At 43.4% G+C, this 20,988-nt stretch overlaps 1 protein-coding gene across 1 annotated transcript in view; it reads left to right on the top strand.

The window, feature by feature from the left end:
* The first annotated feature begins 614 nt into the window (after positions 1-614).
* SUSD4 (sushi domain containing 4) overlaps positions 615-20,988 on the top strand; it is a 69,059-nt gene continuing 48,685 nt past the window's right edge. The window contains exons 1-2 of the mRNA XM_069009247.1: positions 615-696; positions 1,073-1,228. Of these exons, the coding sequence (XP_068865348.1) occupies positions 1,108-1,228 (121 nt within the window). The 5' untranslated portion in view covers positions 615-696; positions 1,073-1,107. The remainder of the gene's footprint in view (positions 697-1,072; positions 1,229-20,988) is intronic.

Raw genomic sequence — 20,988 nt, 5'->3', positions numbered from 1 at the left:
TTGTGGGCAAAGGGGCAATACCCCTAACAGCACACTGGGAATGGCACCAGGAAACACGGAGCTACCGCAGCTGCGGGAGCCAGGAGAGAGTGTCTCTGATTCAGTGATTCGTGGTAGTGAATTTCACAGATTCACTAAATAGAGCTGGATGCTGATTCCTAACAGCAAATTGCTCCAGCCAGCAGGCCCAGGCGTCCTGCCTTTCCCCAGTGGCAGCCGACGGGTGCGAGTGCTCAGGAATACACCTTCCCACTCCCAAAAACTGTGAAAGATGTGGCACTGCCACCAGCGCTGCTGAACTGTGTCTCATGTCTAACGTTCTGCCTACGTGACGAAGCACAGGACATTCCAAAGATGCTCCGTCAGAGCTGCGCACCACGAAACCCCGTTTGAGGTGAAAACGAGCAGAAACTACCGGGAGCGAAGCCTTAACTTCGCCTTCCCCTGCCCTTGGCGGTGTTGGGGCGCCCCCCGGCGCGGGGCATGGGGTGCCCCTCCGGGCCGGGCTGCCGCGGGGTGCCCGGGCGGGACAGCGCGGAGCGGCGGCGCAGCCGTGCCCGCGGCTGCCATGCGTGCTCGGCGCGCCGGGGCTGCCCGCGCTCCCGCCGCGCACGGCTCCCCGCGCCTCCGCTCCGCGCCGGCCGGGCGGGCGGGCCGGGCAGGTGCGCGCTGCGGCTGCCGCTGCCCCGCTCCCAGGTAGGGCCGGCCGGCTGCGGTGTGCGCGTCCCTGTGTGCGTGTGTGGTGTGCGAGTGTGTGCGAGTGTGTGCGTGTGCGCTCCGCCCGGCCCCGGCAGGCTGCCGAGCCGCAGCGGCGGAGGCGGCGGCAGCAGCCGCGGAGGTACCGCCGGCTCTGGCGGGGGGGCCCCCGCAGGTAGCGGCGGGGGGGGGGGGGGCACGGCCGGGGGAGCCGCGGGGTCGGAAGGGCGGCGGGGCGGGCGGGAGCGCGTCCCGGGGCTGGCGGGGGGCGGCGCGGGGGCAGCCGCGCCGCGGGTGGCGGGGGCGGCGGGGGCGACCCGCGGAGCCGGCGCGGAGCCCCGGGCAGCGGCGAGGCGGAGCGGCTCTCTCGTTGCAGGTGGCGGCGAACCGGATGCCTTTGGCGGGCAGAAGATGTGTCATGGGAAGCAGGCGAGCGGCGGCGGTGCCCTCCCGGCGGCGCGGCGGCGGGCGCTGGCCGCGGCGCTGTGGCTGCAGTTGGCGCTGAGCCTCGGCCCGGGGCTGGCGGCGGGCGGTGAGTGAGTGAGGGGCCCCGGCCCCGTCCCCGGTCCCCTCCTCCGCCCGGCCCGCGCCACCCCCTCCCCAGCCGCCCCCGCAGCCCCGACCCGGGGGGAGCGGGGAAAGTTCCCCCCCTGCGCTCCCCACCGCACCCCTGCGCCGGGGCGCGCAGCCTTTGGCACCCTGCGCGGGGAGCCCCGGCAGGAGGGAGCCTCACCCCGGCCCCGGCTAGGGAGCACTGGCCCTCTCTAAGTACAGCTTCATTTTGAAACAGCGCAATTTTTTAAATTAGAAAACAAAAAAGCCTTGCCCCGCCGCGGTCCGCTCAGACATCTCTTGGATGACTCTTAGTGCGAAATCCCCATGCAGCTGGGGAAAGCAGGAATTTGGGGAGGAAGCTGGCGATTCGGGTCTGCAAATGCAACGTCCTTCAGCACTCTCCTAGTGGAGGAGCGACCCAGCCTCATTTGGCCTTTTTAATTTTAATTACATTTTTAACACTATAATTTAAATTATTGAGCCTGTGAGATATTTTCAGCAGGTACTTTTAATTACAAAATTGTTTTAAATTGATTCCGTAATTAGACTTGGATTACTGGAAAAGTCTTAAAGTAAACTGCTTTGCTGTAAAATGAACTTAGCTGTGATAATGAGAGCAGCTTCACATTCCTACTCTGGCATGGTATTACATATTTGTGTTGGGGGAATAAGCCATTTTATGATTGAATCGCATCACTAATGGCAGACAGAGCCCAATATAAAAATTGCTTGGGCTTCTTCTCATGCCAAAGACTTATGCCAAAATTTTCTGACTTGAATGCCTAAGCCCCAGCAGCTCCAATCCAGATGTGTTTTCTGTCACTGAATATGGATTTACAGGAATACGGCTGAAGAAGACTTCAAAAGGTCATCTTGTCCATCCTCCTCCTGATGTGATTCAGTCCTAGTTTTCTCTCTGGAAACAATAATGCCATTTTCCAATAGAAATACTGTGACTGCAAATGTGATTCCAGCTAAACAAGCTTTTAAACTGTTGCAGTCAGTACATATCCCTCTTTAGAAATTAATGGCTTTAAAAAAAAAATTATTTTGTTCCAACTGTGTAACCCTTGATTTCCTGGCCAGCTCATGTTTCGGTGTGGTGGTGCTATTCAGCCTGTCCTGTGCCTTTCTTGGGATTGGAGTTGTATGTGCTCCTGTCCTTCTCTAACCTCCTTCTTATGGCTCCATTCATAAAAATGAAGCTGTTCCAAGGCCCCCTCCTCCCTGAGGCTCTGCATATCCCACAGTTTGATTGTCAGCATTTATTTAGCTGATCAGTGCAAGAGGTTCTTCAAAATATGGCTTATATCTCCCTCGGATGGAATAGTTTTCATCATAGCCTGCAATAAATTGTTGTGCGATGTTGATCATTATTAATGCTGCTGCCTTTCACCTTGGTAGTGTAACTAATTCTGTATCAAATTTCATTTGTAAGGCACTTTAGTATCTTTCAATAATTTGGGGGTTTTTTTGGTCCAGTGTCTAGTAAAAGGCAATGCACTGAACGATTGTGCATGGGCATAATCAGCGGTGAAAAACATTCATTGCTGTTCTGACTATTGCTATTATTTTCCAGTGTGGCTGTGCTCAGAAGGTAGGCACTGTGTAAATCCCAGCAAATGTACAGTCCTTTCATGTGGTAGAATATTGTGGTTGTTGGGTTCCCTTCACCCTGAGTCATTCGAGTGGTAAAAATAATGAGCTTTGTAATTAGAACAGAGGACTGTGAATTAGCATCCCTATTTTAGGTTCTGTTGTATATGTGAGCGAGCTCATTGTGCTTACACAGCTTGCTGTGTTTGCTGTGAGGGCTCAGCTTTTGGCTCCCCAGCCTGTGACCCAGAGTCTGGGAACTTGTAAGCAGCTGTTGACTAAAGTTGTGATTTCCCAGGACTTTGAAAATATTGTTTCTGTAGGACTCTCATTTTATGGATTTGTGTATTTAGACACAAGGCACGCGGCATTACTGACTGGTTCGGAAAATGTAGCCCCAGCCTCTTTCTATCTTCTCATTATCTGTTAAATAAGGATAATCATACTTCTCTCAGAGATTTGAAAAGAGCTTTGATGACATTTAATGAAAATACTATGGAGGTGGAAAGAATTTGTTTCAAAAGCTTTAGAAAAACAACACTGACAATATGCTGAAATAAAAACTACCTCACATATTAAAACATTAAAATAAATAGTTTAGGGTTATTTTTCTATAAAGTAATCCACAGCTTACATTTTGGATCCCATTTACAGCTTCTTCCCTTCCGTGGCTGATACCAGGATTTGTCTCCTGTAATAATCCTGTCATGACTTGTGTGACTCCTTCTATTTTATATCTGACTAAGCTCTATTGATTGTCACGTTCTACCATTTCACCCCAAATCAATACTACTTATAACTCTTTTTTTCCTGTCAATAACTCTACAGAGAGTAACTTTGTTTATTACACTTTGACTTTCGCAAAAGTGGATCTAGCGAAAAATGTGCTGTAGAAGTGAACTCAAATGAGCAAACCTTTCAGCTATCAATATCCCTCAGTCCTCCCTGATGTATTTAAAACTCTGCTGATAGGGAGGATAAAGTGTGTCTCTCATACTTCAGCTTGTGGCTTTCATCTAAACATTTTTGTTTTCAGAAGCACAGAATCATTTAGGTTGGAAAAGACCTTTAAGATCATCGAGCTGAAGTGTTAACCCAGCACTGCCAAGCCCACTACTGAACTGTGGGCCCAAGTGCCACATCTACATGCCTTTTAAATACCCCGAGGGTGGCTGACTCATCCACCTCCCTGGGCAGCCTGTTCCAGTGCTTGACCACCCTTCTGGTGAAGAAATTTTTTCTGATATCCAATTGAAACCTCCTCTGGAGCCACTTGAGGCCGTTTCCTCCTGTCCTATTGGTTGTTACCAGGGGAAGGAGACCATCCCCCACCTGGCTACATCCTCCTTTCAGGTGGTTGTAATGAATGATAAGGTCCCTCCTCAGCCTCCTTTTCTCCAGGCTGAGCCTCCCCAGCTTCCTCAGCTGGTCCTCGTCAGGGGGGACAAAAAAAAGAGATGAGGTAGGAGCATGCTGGGAAGGCTGGTGTGAGGAGAAATGAAATGCATAGTGGATGGAGCTGATGACAACTTACTTTGGAGTTTTAAGGCATTGTACAGAGTTCGCTATGAAATCAGTAGTATGGAGATAATAGCTGTAACAATAAATTTTTAAATCTATTTCAAATTCTTGAAACTATATTAAAATAGTGGAGGATGATGAAATCTAAAAGGAGAGGCAGAAAAAGAGTTCAGTAAGCTTCTGCTTTTGAGGTTTGTTATGTGGTCTTCTGTTCAGACATGACTTGGGCATGTGTCTGCTTTGTTGTCATGGGTCAGTTGGGTGAACTGTGTTCTTCTCCAGGGCCCATTGGGGAATCTCAGGGCTGCAGCACACATCACCACAGGCTTGGAGGGGCCATGACCTTGTCTTGCCTCCTGGCCTTGAGCAGGGTCAGCTTTCTGGCTGGTTTTCTTGTTCTTTTCCATCTCTTTGATCTTCCTCTGCAGAAATGCACACTCCAGTTCCTCCAAAGCCTGGATGGCTCCAGTTTCTCCGAACTTTTCCTAAGATTTTGTTGTGCTTTCTGGATTGCTGGTTATTCAGACCATGAGCTTGCTCTCATGGAACCACTTCCCTGGGGAATGCACCTCACTGGCACTGAAACAGAGCTGAGGAGTATCTGCCTGTGCCTTAGAGCTCTGCTCCTGCTCAGACATCCAGGGTACCTGTGCTGTCATGTGGGATGCTGCTGGGTTATATTCAGCTTCTGGTTCCCCATAGGTCCCAGGTGTGGTCCTGCAGGGTTGTTACCTGGCCAGATGTTCCTATTCCGTGTTGCTGCTTTTTTTGGCATTGCAGTCAATTTGTGGTGTTTCCCTGGCTGCGTGTTCTGCAGGCAACATCCCTGCACATCGCTGGTGCTTTTAAACTGGGAAGTACATTGTGCATGATGGTAAGGAAATCTGGCATGTTGTGAAACCTTCAAATATATTGAATTTTAGTGATTCCACAGAGATTAGTGGTGGGCTTCTTTTTCTGTACCAAGGCTGGATTGTTACTGCTCTTTGATTGTATTGCATTTGATTGAAATTTTGGTTATGCCTTGGTTATGGTAACTAACCACTGACTTTGGATGTAGTGGCCATTAAAAACACATTCCTCAGGGTTCTGAGGATGGTGGACTTGTTTCCCTGGAGTAATACAAGTTTTTGTGTGTGCTGATGATGCAGGCCTACGATAGGGCTGACTTTTTGGTAACCTGTAGTTGTTTCCGGAAAAGCCAGCCAAAGATTTGCCATAACTGCCTTACATGTGATTTTGGGATTATAAAGAAGGCTTTCTGAAAACTCAGAATGTTTTCTGATACCCTCTCACTAAGTCTGTAGTTAATGTATTTTACTGTCTCCGTCTCAGTGCGTCTGCTTTGCTTGTCAAGCAAAATAGACATTTCAGCCTCGAGTTCCCTGTACATTTGATGAAATCATCAGTTATTTTGCAGGATTGTTTCTAACCTCCAGTTTATTGGAGAAGCTCAGTGTTTTGGAAGGAAGTGATTCTTCCCACTGTGACAGGATCTCAGTCCCAGATGTACCTCGTGCAACCTCTGTTCTCGGGAGTTAAGTACCGTTCCGGTGCTGTTCTGATTGCAAGTGGCAAGGCCAGTGACATCAGAGGATGGCAGTTCATCATTTGTCTTAGTGGCACATCCGTCTGCCTACAGCCTTGAGAGAGGTGGGCATATTTGATAGATTAATGTTAAATCAGTTTCTGAGCACTCTGCAAGAAGGAGCTTTATCACTGATGTGCCATGCCATTTGGAGACTGAGGTTAACTTTGCGTCTCTGCTTTGCTCCCTTACTCCCAGGATTGCAATAGAATATCTTTGATCTCTATATTAGGGATGATTACAACTTTAGGAGAATTAATTAATTATGCTTTGCTTGATTTTCTCATCTGTAAAGTGGATAAGCAATGTATTTTGTGGGCGTGTTATGAGGGAGTTTGAGAACCTCCCAAAGAAAATGTTACCGGAATGAGAAATAGGAATTTTAGCAAAGTATAAACTGAGCTTTACCAAAGTAGAAGGTTCTTTAATATTCATGATTTTTGTTGTTGGTATTTGTGGGGTTTAATAATTAAATATTCTTAGCAGAACAAGAAGGATGCTATCTTTTTTAACTTTTACAGATTCTTAGAGATTTTTTCTACAGCATTGATCATGTACTCAATTTTTTTTCCCAAATATTGTCTACCTATGATTGCAGTTCATTTATTTTTATAACAAAATACACATTATTAGAAGTAGGAAACCTTGCACTTGTGCTGTGCATATTCATGAGGTTTTAGGCAGGAAAAGGACAACAAAGTGTGGCCTGAATTCATATTTGCTGTGTGCCGGTGCAAATGTGAATGAAGCCCGGGCTACACTTACTGGTGAGCATTGCTTAGTCAGAAAATGAGCTCGAGGGATAAAGCGGTGTAGTGTGTACAATTTGATTCACTAAGTGGAAAATTTTGCTTTGCTAACATATTAAGGGGACTGAAGGTACAAGTATCTTACCAAATTCAGCAATTTAACTGTGAAACTGGCATCTCCTCACTTGGTTTTTGTATCTCCTCAGCCACTTCTTTTGAGGTGGCAGGAGCAGAGCATTATGAAACCAATTACGGGCATTACATCTATTAATTCTCACAGTGGTGTGGTTTATAACACCAGTTTTTGGTGTCCGCATTCACCTTCTATCTGACTGTGTTACCCCATTGCTTCTGCTGACACCAAGTTTGGCCTCCTGCTTTTGAGAAGGGGCTTCCAATGGCTTTTCCTGAACAGCTGGGTTGCTGATAGGATTTATCCGAATTGGGATGTTTTTTTCTCCATGTACTGTTAACAGTGGAAGGGTTTGGTGGTGCCATCTGTGCTCACTGAGATCCTGTGGGGCAAACGTGTTTCCACATTTGTTACCCTAGAATCTTTTATGAGTAGTGTCCATCCTGGGTTGCCCTTGTGCTTGTTCTTAAGAGATTGTACCAACCTTTTTTTAGCTAGGGTGGTTCCAGAATTTATCAGGAACATTTCTGTATTAATTTATTTTGTCAGTATGACCAACTTTAGAAAGTAGTATAGGGGCTTTTCTGCCAGCATCCCTACTTACTTTTGATAAACATATCTCATTAAGCTCATAATTTTGACAAATAATCTTGCTTGTGGTAGCTTAATAGTAATAAAAATGTCACTTTTTTTTCATTTAGCTCTTCTCATCCATGGTGTTTAAAGCACTTTTAAAGGAACATAAGTTTTATTATGTCCCTTTGTAGATGGAGAAATGACTTTAGAAAGATTAAATGTCTTGAAGACACATTTCACGTAAGAAACAAATGTTGCCATAGACAGGGAAGAGATCCTTTGGATCTTCATCCGGCACTTTCTTCTGTAAATAGAATTTAGGGAAATTCCTAACCCACATTTTTATAATATGGCCTCTATAATAGGATTTTTTGGCTGTGACTGTCTTCTAATTGAGATGAGCAGCTGATTTCCTATTCACTTAAATTGCTACTTAAGCAAATCACAGAGAGAGTTTTTCCAGTGTAGTTTATTTGCCTGACTCCTTTATGTGAGATAGCACATGGCATTTTTCCAGACACCAAAAACATCTTCAGAATAACAACAAAAAAAAGTGTTATGAGTTAGGGTAGAGCCCCCAAAAATGGTATTATGCAGGTTTCTCATGGTGTAAAGCCCATATTAACAGGAAGGGTATTTCTGCCTTGCTCAGTCACGTGGTTCATGATCACAGTTTGCACAAAAGGGCAACATTAGAGAAATATTGCATGTGATTTTAAATTAATTCTAGCATACTTAAACAGTTAGAGAGGAGAAGATCATTGCATGACCAGGCTGCTCCGTGCAGGCTGTGGCACGAGTGCCGTTGCCTTATACTCCCATCCCACTTTAGAAATCAGTGGATGTGTAATGTGCTCCCATAAAAATATGGGTTCATCTTGCAAGTGTTTGCTCATGAAAACCTAAGATGTAATGCAGAGGACACAGAAGGATGAATCAGGTCTGGTACTTGATCCTTTCTGCACATGGTGAAGCAGGGCTAAGGATGCAGCAGAGTTTCTGTGTAAAGCCAAATTCTGCAGCTAGTAGAAATTTACAAAATCTGGAAACTGAAAAGAGGAAGCAGAGCTTACAACAGCCTGAGGAAGAAAATAGGTTATGTTTCTAAGGGTTAGATTATGTAGAAGTTGGGTTATTGAGGATATCACGAGATAATAGCCTAAAAATAAACTGTCTTGTACATTGCTAAAGAAAAAATGGGGTATGGCATGCACACGAACCAGAGGAATCATTGTATCACTGGACTCCCATTCTGGAGACCAAGAGAACATGCCAAAAAGAGGAGGTTGTCTTTGAAAATGCAAAGCCTTCAGATCTTTTTTGGTACTGCAGAAAGGCAGCAGAACTCATAGCTGTTGATCTGTCAGGAGGCTGGAGACACTATACAGATTCAAGGGAAAAGCTGCCATACCTGCTGGGAGGGAGAAGATGCTCAGAAAAAGAAGCCTGTGAACACGGGGTCCTGTTCTCACTTCTGTCATTAGCACCAGTGAGTGTGTACAGTAAAAAAACTATGGAACAGAAATTTCATTTCCATCTTTCAAAACATGGGACAACATACTTGAGAGCAGGGTCACAGAAATAGGAGTGAAAAAGCTCAGAAGCACCTGTAGTTTATCCTCCTGCCCAGAACATGGGAGTCACACATTTACCTCAGGCATGTTACCATCTGAGACTTTAGGTTGGAAACTCTACAGTCTATCCCAGTGCTTCATTGTCTTAACCATTAAAAATGTTTTTGTCAAGTCCAACTCAAATCATCATTGCTGTAGCACAGGACTCAAAGCATTTCTGTCTCTAGTGTCGGATTCCCAAGCGTTACTTCCTCCACTGTGCTGCCTGTCAGTGCAAATCAACCAGTGCTGTGTCTTGGGCCATTCTGGCTGCTCCTGTCACTTTCCTGGGTCAGGCTGGAAGAATTCAGACTTCCCCAGTCCAGCAAAGTGTCTTTGAAAAGTTTTGGATGAACTAACAGCCGGGGAGCTGAGGTTTAGCTGTAATGGCCTGCTGTTCATGTGTCGCTGCCTGCGCAGAAGGAGCTGCTGTGATTCTTGATGGTGGAACTTCCATTTTTCTGGTTTAGTTGAGGTCACAGCTAAGTTTGTATTTAACACGAGATCTGATATCTTACCAGCAGCTATCAGAAAGGTCAGCTTTGCCTTGCTAGTTCAGGAGGGCTTGCAAGGATTTTCCAAAGTCACAATTGGAAAGCATCAGGAATAAATCTGAGAGCCCTCCCATAAAAGATGCTTATTTACACAGTCTGTTCTCCTTGGGGATATTAGACCAACTCTTTGTACTTGATCATGATGTAAACAGTATGGTTATTGCCACGGTAAATTGCACCCAAGTGAATTCGTATTTTACTTCTGTAGACTGAGTGAAGTTGTATATACTGAACAGCCCCGTGGTAATAGATTAGATCCACACAAAAGCCAGTCAATAGCTTAAGACTTCCATGTGTGTTTGCAAACAAACAATTTTAACTGGAATTTTTATAAGCAGCTGCTTAACAGCTGTCACCCCCAGTGCCTGAGTTCCCATTTCCAGTGAAATGGTTGCTAATTGTGGGTATCCAGAAAGATTGTGTCATTCAGGAATGGCAGGGGGAGAGGTGGGGGGTATTAGAGAGTGTGTGGGGAGGAGTTGCTTGGTTAAGTTAGAATGGAAGTTAGATTTGGAGCAGCACTAAGAGCTGAATTAGTAAGAGGAGGTCTGTGATGGTGTGGGAACTGAAGTCAACATCACTACTTGGCTTGCGTAAATCTTTTAGCTGTAAGAACTTCATGGCATGCAGTGTGGTTTTTTTATGTATTTCTAATACTCTGTGGAAGCCTACCATGCTATTGCTGTGTTTGTGTAAGAATGATTTGTATTCTGAAAGCCACGGGTACTTATGAGACAGAGAAGCATTTTTTCTGTATCTCTCCACTTAGTTGACATTTTTAGGGATATTTTGTACACATCATCTTACTCAGAGAAAACACAAATGATCCACTTAGAACTGCAAATAAATAATAAATAATTTGGTCTCCTGTAAATTGGACTTATAAAATAGCTTGATTGCAATTACCAGCTTTGCAGTAATCTTGAAGGAATTAAGATAAAATGGTGTTATCATGAGCAATAGTAAAAATGAAAATACACAGACATTTGTCTTGATCTTGTAAAGTGCAGAACATTCTTCTCCCCTATGAAGGGGCACCATATGCCCAGAAAGTACAGTCGCAGCCATTCTGAGGGAGCACCACACTGCTGCATCCACAATCCTGCCCTACCCCTCCTTGGGTTCAGAGATGATCATCCTGGGCAGTTCTTCCCATTGCTGACTCATACAATCACATGCTCTCTTCTCTGCACTCCTTTCTCTTCTGTGAGGCCTGAGGTTCTTCTCTGGGGCCAGTGAAGAAGTATGGGGGATGCAGCCTCTCTTTTCGTTAGACATAATTCCAAGTTAATACCATCTGGAGTTGCACGGGTGAGCTGGAGGGGTGACATGGTTGGGACAGCACAGTACCCACATTTTAAGCCTCCCCCTCTCTCTGTGCTATGGGATGCATGTCCCTAAAAGCAAGGCTGTTGTTTCAGGCCTTGCCCCTTTCTCTTTTCACGCTCAGAAATGTTTGCTCAGATGGAAGAATCCAGCTTTCAGGTCTAGCAGAGTCCTTCCCTGCTGGTAGATTGTGCATCATCTGTCACTGCTGCCCTTATCCACTGTGTCTGTCTTGGAGACCAGCACAAGAAAGGTACAGTCTAGGACTGATTTTTTGAAGACTGGGCTGGTCATTTTAATACAAAGGGAAAATCCCAGTGAAAATATTCAGCAGATAAAATATATGAATGATTGCACAATGTGCGTTTATGAAGCCCAACTCCATTATACCCATGATCTCTTGGAAATTAGGTCATGATGGGACAGACCTCTGCACAGTGGCTGTAAGAGGTGCCAGTGGAAGAAATTGTAGGAAGGGGCATCAGGTTATAAAGGAGGGATGAAGGAAGGGGTACATAGCTGTCTTTGCATGTAGCCATGCACTGATGCACTTAGCATGCCCCTTATTAATCTTAAGGGTAGCTGCATGGGTAGGGAGGCAGATAAATAGATGTATTTCTTACTCTTATATGCTGAATAAGAGTAAGAAATGAAAAAACCCAACCACCCAGCAATGAAATGGTGAAAAATACGCTGCTCTCATTGACAGACGTTCCAAGGTTCTTACGCTTGTTCTTAACATTTGCAAGGTTGCCTTTTACACTGAAAAATGGATGAGCGCTGCCTCTAATGCTTCTGTTTAGGCACAAGAGTGATACTGGATTCATGTGAGGGATGGAGAGCGGGTATATTTAGATTCTATTTCATTTTTATTTCATATTCAGTATCGTTACAGAGACGGACTTCATTTGTCATTTCAAAGAAGTCCGTCAGATAAATTGCGTTCGCTGTGGAGAGAGGAATTTTGTCAAAACCAAGATGAAAGATGCCTTTCTGCAGTAGCCTTGATGTACTAGGAGGTGTGTTCCTGGATGCTGCTAATAGGTGTACTTTTTAACCCTGGGTTCTGCATGTGGAAGAGTTTTCTTGGTTCTTCCAGCAGGCTGTCTGAGAAACCTCTGGGCAGGTAGATCTGTGCTGCTCAAGAAGTCAGTATGTGAGCAGGCCAAAGTTACAGGACTGAAAAAAAGAGTATTTTAAACTTTTTTTTTAGAATGCCAGTGTTATTAGAATATTAATAAATGTAAGGGGGCTCTCATTTAGAGTAGCTCAGAATTATGTCAACTAGAGGTTTTGCTGCAGTGCATTAGTATCACAGGTAATGATTCATGACATTTGCCATCCTGGCCTGTTTAAAGCTGTGATTTAAAAATGCAGACTTTCAGGGAAAACAGTTATAAATCTGAGTTTTTATATATTTTATAAATCTGATCTGAAAATTATTTTTTTCCAAAGGAGCAATGTGGCAGCTCCCAGTTGCAACTCTGTAGTCATCTTAGCATTTGCTGTTTATGACCTCTTTTTGCCATACTTAATCTCAGTTTAATTCTTTGGTTGTTTTATTGGAGAGGAAAAAGTCCTTTGGTAGTGCATATAGGGATACATTGTTAGAAAAAATATTTTCCATATGCTAATATTTTCTGTCCTTGCATTCAAGTGGTTCTGTTATCGTAAAATCTCCTCTGAAGTACAAACCCAAGGCAGTGCAGGGAGCTGCAGCAGGGTTTCAGGAGCCAATGGGACTGGCAGCTTACTGTGAATGTTAACATGAGACTGCTGTTTGTTAGCTTGGAAATCCATTTGCTGGTTTTTCCCTGATCTGAACGTGTTTGGAAATAGGATGATGTAGGGATTTTCCTATTCATCTGCTTTCCATTTCTCCTCTGAATTTCCTATCTCGCTCAAGGCAGTCATTCAGGCCGTGGGGACTCTGGTCACCAGGAGCGCTGCCAAATTTCCTACAAGAGCAAATCAGGATCCTCTGTATTACCTCCTACACTTGACCTTGGGAATGGAGAACATAAGGGTGAGAAGCGTTTTTATGTAATGAAGAGATTTGGCCTCATGAAGCAGTTCTAAACCAATGCTCCCCTCAATTTACGTGCAGGGATGAGGAAAATCTGCTTTTTCTGGAACACAAGATGATGCTGGTCCTTCTGGTTTGATGTACAGCCTCTCCTCTCAGCATCTGAAGACCACTCATTCTTTCTCCCTTACATCCTTGCCAGTCCATTCTTATCTCTTCCTCTGACCTATTTTTAAAAGTACTTACCTGAAAATAAAATGAACAGGTGGACTAGTGCCTTTTCTGGGAGATTCTCTGGGAAGCTACAAGGCAATTTAAAAATGTTTAATATGTCTCTTTTTATAATTTGGCTCCCATTCAGCCTTCTCCAGATCATCTGGTCTCTGTGCTGTCTAGATCAGCTAGCTTTTAAAAAATGTCTTCACGCACACTTTTTAACCATTTGCCTTGATCAGAAATACAAAAAAAAAAGAGACAGAAAAACGAGACAGGGATGTGCTAGATGGGGAAAAAGGTAGTCGAGGGATGTATTATTCAGAGCTTTATTTAAAGCTTCCCTTTTCTTCCTAGTTGTAATGGTAGTTTCAGTCTTGACTCTCTTATTGAACTGGACTGTATTCATTTGGTTTGTTCTAGGCTATTTTTGTGGGTTTTGAAAGCAAAGGCTGGTCAGTGCCCAGTCCTGAGTGTTCCTTACTATCAGTTCATATGATCTGTGGTTGGAAGGGAGTGATTCTGTACATCCAAGCCTAATGACCTGAATTTGTAAAGCTAAATAGCAACACTGCTACTGGCATGACTCACTATTATTTTTAGCTCTGAAGGGGAGACAGTGGAGCAAAGGTTCATCTTTCCATACCAGCTGTGCCTTTTGTTGAACAATCTGATATTCCTGAGAGGTTTAATGTTCATCTTTCTGTTTTTAACCAGACTTCTCCAAGATACCATGCATCTGTTTGGTTTCTATTCATGATAGCCTCATTCCTTGAGAGAATGGCTCTCTGCTCTTCTGGTTCTATACAAGCCCTGACATTGGACAGAGACTTTGCAACTTGAATTGTCGCTGGAAACAGCCAAAGTAGAAAATGTGACAGATTGAACTGAAACAGCAACACAGAAGTCTGTGAATTTGGTTTGTGCTATTCAAAGTATAAATATTTCCTCCATTTTCCTTTAGAGTGCTAATTATTGTATGTTTAAAGAATAATTTTTGGAGGTGAGACATTTGGTAGTACTGGTATAATAAAGGAAAAATCACATTTTCCCATGGAATAACTGATCCAGATTCAGTTTGCAAAAGTGCTCTGATTTCTGAAAGCTTTTGTTCCTAATCTCATGGAGTGCTGCAAAGCCTACCAGGCTGCATGGCCTCTGTGCTCCTGCCAGGGTTACTTGGGGATTACCTGGTCATTAAAATCTCTCTTGCACCCAAGCAGTTCCAGTTTCTAACATTGAATTTCTTACTAAAGGTGAGTGGTGATACTGTCAGATTTGAAGGAAAATGTTTACACCTTAAAAAAGCAGTGAAGTGACTTTGGAGTTTAAGAACTGCTTTAGAAATAGCTTAAGCATTGAAATAAGCTTAAAGTCCATAAACTTTCAGTGAAACAAAGGGCCTGACCTACTGTTAAGGTACAGGGTAAACAGAGAGGTGCTACTGCCTTTGGGACACTTGCTAAGACTGTGACCAAAGCAAAATCCTGCATTCAGGTTACTGAATAGTGGGGTTTGGGTCCTAATCTGTGGCTCATCATGATGATGGAGCATACTTGACAAGGAGATTACTGGTTTTATGGTAAGTTGAAGAAAAAAGAATGTTTTTAATCACTTTGGGAAACTGCACATACAGCAGCCTTTTAATGGAAATAAACCACCTTATCAGGATTTAAATCTAATTTGAATTATGTCTTAAGGAGGACATATGGTGAATATCAACTGAGTGACGTTTGTATGTTCTCTGTAGTGAAGTCTCGGTCTGCTACGTACGGAAGACTTATCTGAGCCAAAAAGGGAAGTTAGGGCAGAGAATAAGGAGTACAGGGGAAGAATGTGCCTTGCATTATCAGGGGATTGCAAATTCAGATAAAGTAAGACACAGACATTTTGTCAAAGAAGTTGGGTATGTAAGTTTAAAGCTTGCTCTAGGCAGTTTAACTTAGCCAGCACTTCCAACAGCTGATAACCTAAAGTGACACTGACCTTGGCAGACTTACAAGGGTAAGATTTGCACAGGGATGAATTATTTCTTGATCAGTTGCTCAAGTATATGAGGCACAGTCCAGCATTCCTTCAGTATTGATTATGGATGTTTGTTTTATCCCAGAACAAACATACTGATTGCAGATAGTGGAAGTAGAACAGTCTCTGTATATTTGAGCTCTTCTCTATCCATTTTATTGTGTCCTGGGGCACAGTGATGCTACTGAGTTTGTGCTGTGCTGCTCTCTCCACTTGCCTTCTTGACTCATTTGTTTTTAAAGCTGTAATGCATAGAGTAGGAAGTAGTGGTTTTGTTCAGTAACTATCTGTACAATCAGGTTTTTGGCCAGATTTTTCTTTTTTCTGGCCTCATTGCCTCCCCTGTCCGGGAAATGCTTCATGACCTTGGTGTGTGGACACACAATTCCAATAGCACAGGCCGTTTTCAAGTGTCATAAGTGGCTGCTTTGAGGCTGTCAGTGTTTAGAGACACAGTGGAGGCAACTTAGCCACAACGTCACTATTTTTAATCCACCCTCTGTGTACTGAATCACTGTACCTCTTGCTAAATCTGTCAGGGTCTGTGGGTGGTAAATGCTGCTGGGATGTAAATCCTTTTTCTTGTGAGGAGCTACCCAGACTCAGGAAATAAAATGCCATGGTGGGAACAGAACTCAGCTGTGCCCTACCCGTGCTCATTGTAGTGATTTCTGTGTAGCAGAATTGGGCAGCTCTGGAGTCCTAGCCCTTTCCTGGAAGGTCATAATTTGCAGCCCAGTGGATAGAGCCTGTTGGTTGTTTGGACTAACTGAATGCTGTCAATACCAAAAGTCCCACAGATATTCTCATTTTCAGCTTAATACATTAAAATACCTGTGATTAAAAAAAAAAAAAAAAAAAACAACCCAAAAAACAAAACAAAAGCCCAGCCTCAAAAATGTTATGTGATACCTCTGGGAAAGTGACAGCTGAAGGGTCCCTTCTAGATCTTCTGTTGAGTGACTTGCTGGGTTCAGAGATGATTTTGCACGTGCTACTTTGCCCATCTGTTCTCCCTGCTTCCTCAGATCCCCTGAGCAGACAGAGAAGCACAACTCAGAAGATTTCTGTTCTCTCTGGTCTTCAGAGAGAAGAAATTGTGTCAACTGCAATACACTGTTTGGATGCAAAAAGCCCTGAGCTGGCAGGTAAAAAAACCCCAGATAGTATCCCTGATGTGTGTAAGGCGAGTTGCCCAAAGAATCCCAGTCCCCTTGGTTTTAGCAGTGGTCACTGAATTACAGACCTGACATTTTTGGACAGCCGTGGTTTTTGTTTGCTTGTTCCTCTGTTAGACATTTAAATAAAGGATGTATTACTGTGGTGAGAAATGGCTTAATTTACACCATTTTCTTTATCAGCATGGCCTTTAAGTCAATAACATGTTGTAAGACTCAAGCTTTTGTGAGCTAAATCTCTGCTGACAGCACATGATTGACTCAATTTTGCAGATGGGACAGATTTCCGTGTTGTGTCTCAACCTGTCTTATGATTACTTGCACACAGACCTAGCCACTGACAACCCAAAAGTGTTAATGTGGGTGAATGCTCACACATATGCCTTACACATATGTGAACACCCACTCCTTTATGCGTTGCTGGAGGAAAAAATATACTTGTACACAAGAATCCTGTTCTTTATACATGGGGAACACAGGATGCAAAGTTATGCAGCCAGAAATAGGAGCAGGGGGTTGAAATGTCAGCTTGTAAAAAAAGGGCAAATTAATATTGAATGGTTGTATATTCAAGGGGGCTGAGTACGACAGAGATTTGTACTTGATCATCGATCCTTCTTCCTTCAGTAGGTCAGCACTTGTTAGCTCCAAATCTGAGGCTCCTTTCACCTGGAGGCCTTCTCTTAACCATTCTCTTGTGGGATACCTGTCTGTCTCACAGCCCTAGGCCACTTGACACTAATTCCCAGTAATTGCTGTCAGTATTGAAGGAAAAGCTGATGCTGAATCAGCAAGGAGAGGGAATTGTTCTGCTGTCCCTGGAAGTTTTACATCTAGCACCAGTTGGCACAGAAGGCTGCTGTGGCCTCTCTGTGTATTTTATGAATGTTACCTGGTTCAGTGAGGACCACAGGAGTTCTGCACCAGAAGTAAAATGTCACAATTAAGTAGAGAAATTCAGTTTCCAAACTTTCAGGGAACAATTTCTTATTGTAGAATATCCTGAGTTGGAAGGGGCCCACAAGGATTGTGGAAGTCCAACTCCAGGCTCTGCACAGGCTGTCCCATGGATGAGCCATTTAGGATCATACTTTTAGAGATATATTGAAAGCATTTGAAAATACAAAATTTAGCTGACTTTCCAATTTTCTTTACCTTAATGCCAGTTTAGAAATTGTTACTTCCGTTCAAGAGACTTCAGTTGTAGCAGGCTGATGCCTCCACAAAAAAAATTTTCTGCCCTACTTGATGCTGTAACTTATAAAACTGAACAGGGGAGACCTGGGTCTCTCTGAAGGCTAGATTATGACTCCAGTTTATTTGCACAGCTGATGGCTTGAATTTCTTTTAGGTTCTAGAGTTTGTCCTCTGAGCATTTATTTTCCCATTTAATGAAAAATCTTTGCTTGGGGCTGAGCCCTGACACATGAGGTGGCATTTCAAGATCAAATGTTATTAATGTAAAAAAAAAAAAAAGCAGTGGAGACCACTGATTTAATTGAAGGACTTCATTTTCAGAGGTGATTTATCCCAAATTTCTAGTAAAAGTCCATGGAAGTTGTTATTTTGTACCATTTTTTGAAACTGGATCCTGGCCTAAGACACCTCAGTCACATGGCACCATTAGTGGGGACTTCTGGCCACTGTACTGAAATCTCTGGACCATCTGCCCAGTGTTCTGCAAAGGCAAGAAATACTAATTATAGAATATTCTGACAGCTCTGGACGTAGGACACAGCTGAATCTGACCCAGTATATTCACAAAATTGAAGTTGATGTATATTGAAAACTGCACAGCTCAATAATACTTTGTTTTCTGAACTCTTTTACCTTTATGTAAGTATATTAGACAAAAGGAGTATATTTTTAAAAGGCATCCGGTACAAATTTGTATGAAAATGGTAGTGTTGCTACAGGATTTATTATGAACTGTTATATAAATAATCTGCTTTTAAACAGCCTCTAAATACCTATTTATGCAATGGAGCAGTTGAAGAGTTAGTATGTGTTTTAAGACTGACAGTAGCTTACTGTGTTCAGCATCTTTGGCTTGTACAGCAGAACATTTTTCACTTAACAACATTTTTAAAAAACCAAAGCAAATACCAAGTGACATACTGTGCACACACACACTGGATTTAAATATAAAGTTCAAGTCACATAACAAATCAGCTGCAAGCAGGAAAAATATTAAATCTGATGGTTTTTTAGTAGATGTTCTCCTGTGCTTAGATGTTGTAAAGGTTATTTGTCAATAGATAATGCTGTATACGCTACATGTTGAATGACCTAAGCTGAAAAGGTTTCTAACTGGATATATGTTAAGACCTGGAACTACAGAGTCTGATGCCCTTAGCCAAGCCCATGAGAGGACTCCTCTTCAGCCACACTGTTCAGTTCTGCTTTACTCTGTCTGCAGCCCTGCTCACAGACCTGGGGCCTGCTAAACCAGGGCAGTGCATGCATCCTCTTGCCCTTTGAACAGCAGTGGCCCTTAGTGTTGTTTCCCTGCTTTTGTATCTGGCTTCTGACTCTGAATTGAGAACCTCTCCCACGGCCTCTGGGTAAGGTCATGTGTCCCTTTCTACCAAAACCTACTGTGTTCTGTGAGTGGTTTCACCTCTTGTTAGACCATTAATGAATCTTGCTCCAGACATCAAGCTTAACAGCAAAATTGCAGGTTTTTAGTAGGCAGTGAAATAATCTTGACATTGCTTCAGGCTTGTATTTGTGGGATTTTTATACAATGTGCTTCTGGAATTGAGTGAAATATTGTATTCTGCCTACTCATTCTTCTGTTCTTCAAGTAAATATATACTTAAGTGTTTGCTGGAGGCAGTGATTTTTTAAATCAAACAGGTTATATTTATTTAAGCGTGGATCTTCTATCCACTCCACCCAAGCAGGTGACAGTTCCTAAGACTGATTATCCAGGATGAGCACCTCTCCCTTATTCATGAATATATCTTCTGTATGTGCAGGAGGGCACTCATCCCATTCAGAAGTGGTCACCACTTCTGCTCACAGATGCCATCCCTGCTCTGGCCTCACCATGGTTCTCCAGGAGAATCAGTTGCCATAGGGTTGGATTTGTCTTGTTCTCAAGTCTGTATGGCCACACCAAACAGCTGCTCTGTGAAATGAGGGCAGTGCCTGTCCCTGCTCTGCCTCAAATGGGCTGATCCACTGTGATTCCACCGCCTGTGGGACTTGTCACGCAGGAGCAGCGGAGATGTCCCTGTTCACCTTGGAGATGAACCTTGGTTCACTGGGACACAGTGGTGAGAATCCCACCCATGTCCTGCCTGCAGGGTGAGTTTTTTTCAGGGGTGCAAAGCTGTGGCTTTATGTTTGAAATCTGGAGGAATAAATAGCTGAAGTAATTGCTAGCAAATGGTGTTTCTATTCAATTTTGAAAGGAATATATGATTTTTTTCAGAGTCGTTTTAGCCATGTGGGAAGACTCCTTAGGCAAAAGATCTGACTGTTTAGAAATTAAAATGGTACAGAATACATACAATATCTAGAAGATGATAGTTTTATCCTTTGGGCATATGTCTGTGTAGGCTGAAGAAATTAGTGGAGCTGGTCTCCCACCTCAGTTTCCTTAGTGCCCTGTATGTGTTTTATACAACATTTTGGTTTTATAAGCAATCATGCACACATGGTTTCTGATTGCTCTGTTTCAGACTCTAGAAAGTTCTGCCTTATATAATGGGTCTGGAGTCATAAAGATTTAAATTGTGAAGTATGTTAAATAAATCACATATTTCTTTAGCATCAACCTCAAAACAGAAGACTCAAGATATTCTTTGTTTTGAATGCCTCTTGAAGACTAACAGTTACTAAATCACTGTCTTCTCAATCTCCTGGAAGGAGGATATGATCACTTGTGGCTTACAGTCTGTCCTTGTACTAGGTACAGTCCTTTGAGATGCAGGGGCCATAGGTAATCAACCCTGCATTCCTTTTTCAACAAAAGAATTAATCTGACTGATACTCGGTAGAATTTTGCATTGAGAGAGAACTGCAGAAATACTGTGAACCATGCACTTATACTTTCAATTTTTTAACCTGTTAGCCTTTGTGCATCTGTCTAGATGTCTTTGTGCATCTGTAAAGATGTCTAAGACTAGAGCTGTCTGGGAAAAAAAGAGGTCAGAAAAGGAGCCACTGACCATATTCCCCCTTTCCTGTGCAGTGCAGTAAGCAAGAGTGCAGTGTAGCTAAATTTTTATTGTTGCTTTTTCCATTTATTCTCATTGAGAAAATTCGAATAGGATTGTGAGCTATTGTGACATGAGTCTTCTGTTTCATTCTGGTAATAGGAAGTTTTGAGATCAGAGTCATATTCCATATGTGAGATTTCAGCAGAAGAGGTGGAATTCTGACACCCTTTGTCACCTGCATCTGTTGTATTGCAGGTCTTGTCTTTGGAATCTTGGTCCTAAGAACACTGCTAGGGCCATGAAGGGGCAGTTGCAGGACAGCATGCAACCTTCTCACTACTTGATTTGGAAGATCAGTTTGATTTTGGCTCCTGGCATACGGGGTCATTGGGAATGTGTTCTTCTTTCTGTTAGTTGTGAACTCTGTAGCTTCCCTGTTTGCCTCCGTGTACAGTGTGGTAGGGTAGTTG

This window comes from Aphelocoma coerulescens, chromosome 3, assembly GCF_041296385.1.
Source record: "Aphelocoma coerulescens isolate FSJ_1873_10779 chromosome 3, UR_Acoe_1.0, whole genome shotgun sequence".
NCBI lineage: Eukaryota > Metazoa > Chordata > Aves > Passeriformes > Corvidae > Aphelocoma > Aphelocoma coerulescens.
This window is presented reverse-complemented; position numbering and strand designations above follow the sequence as displayed.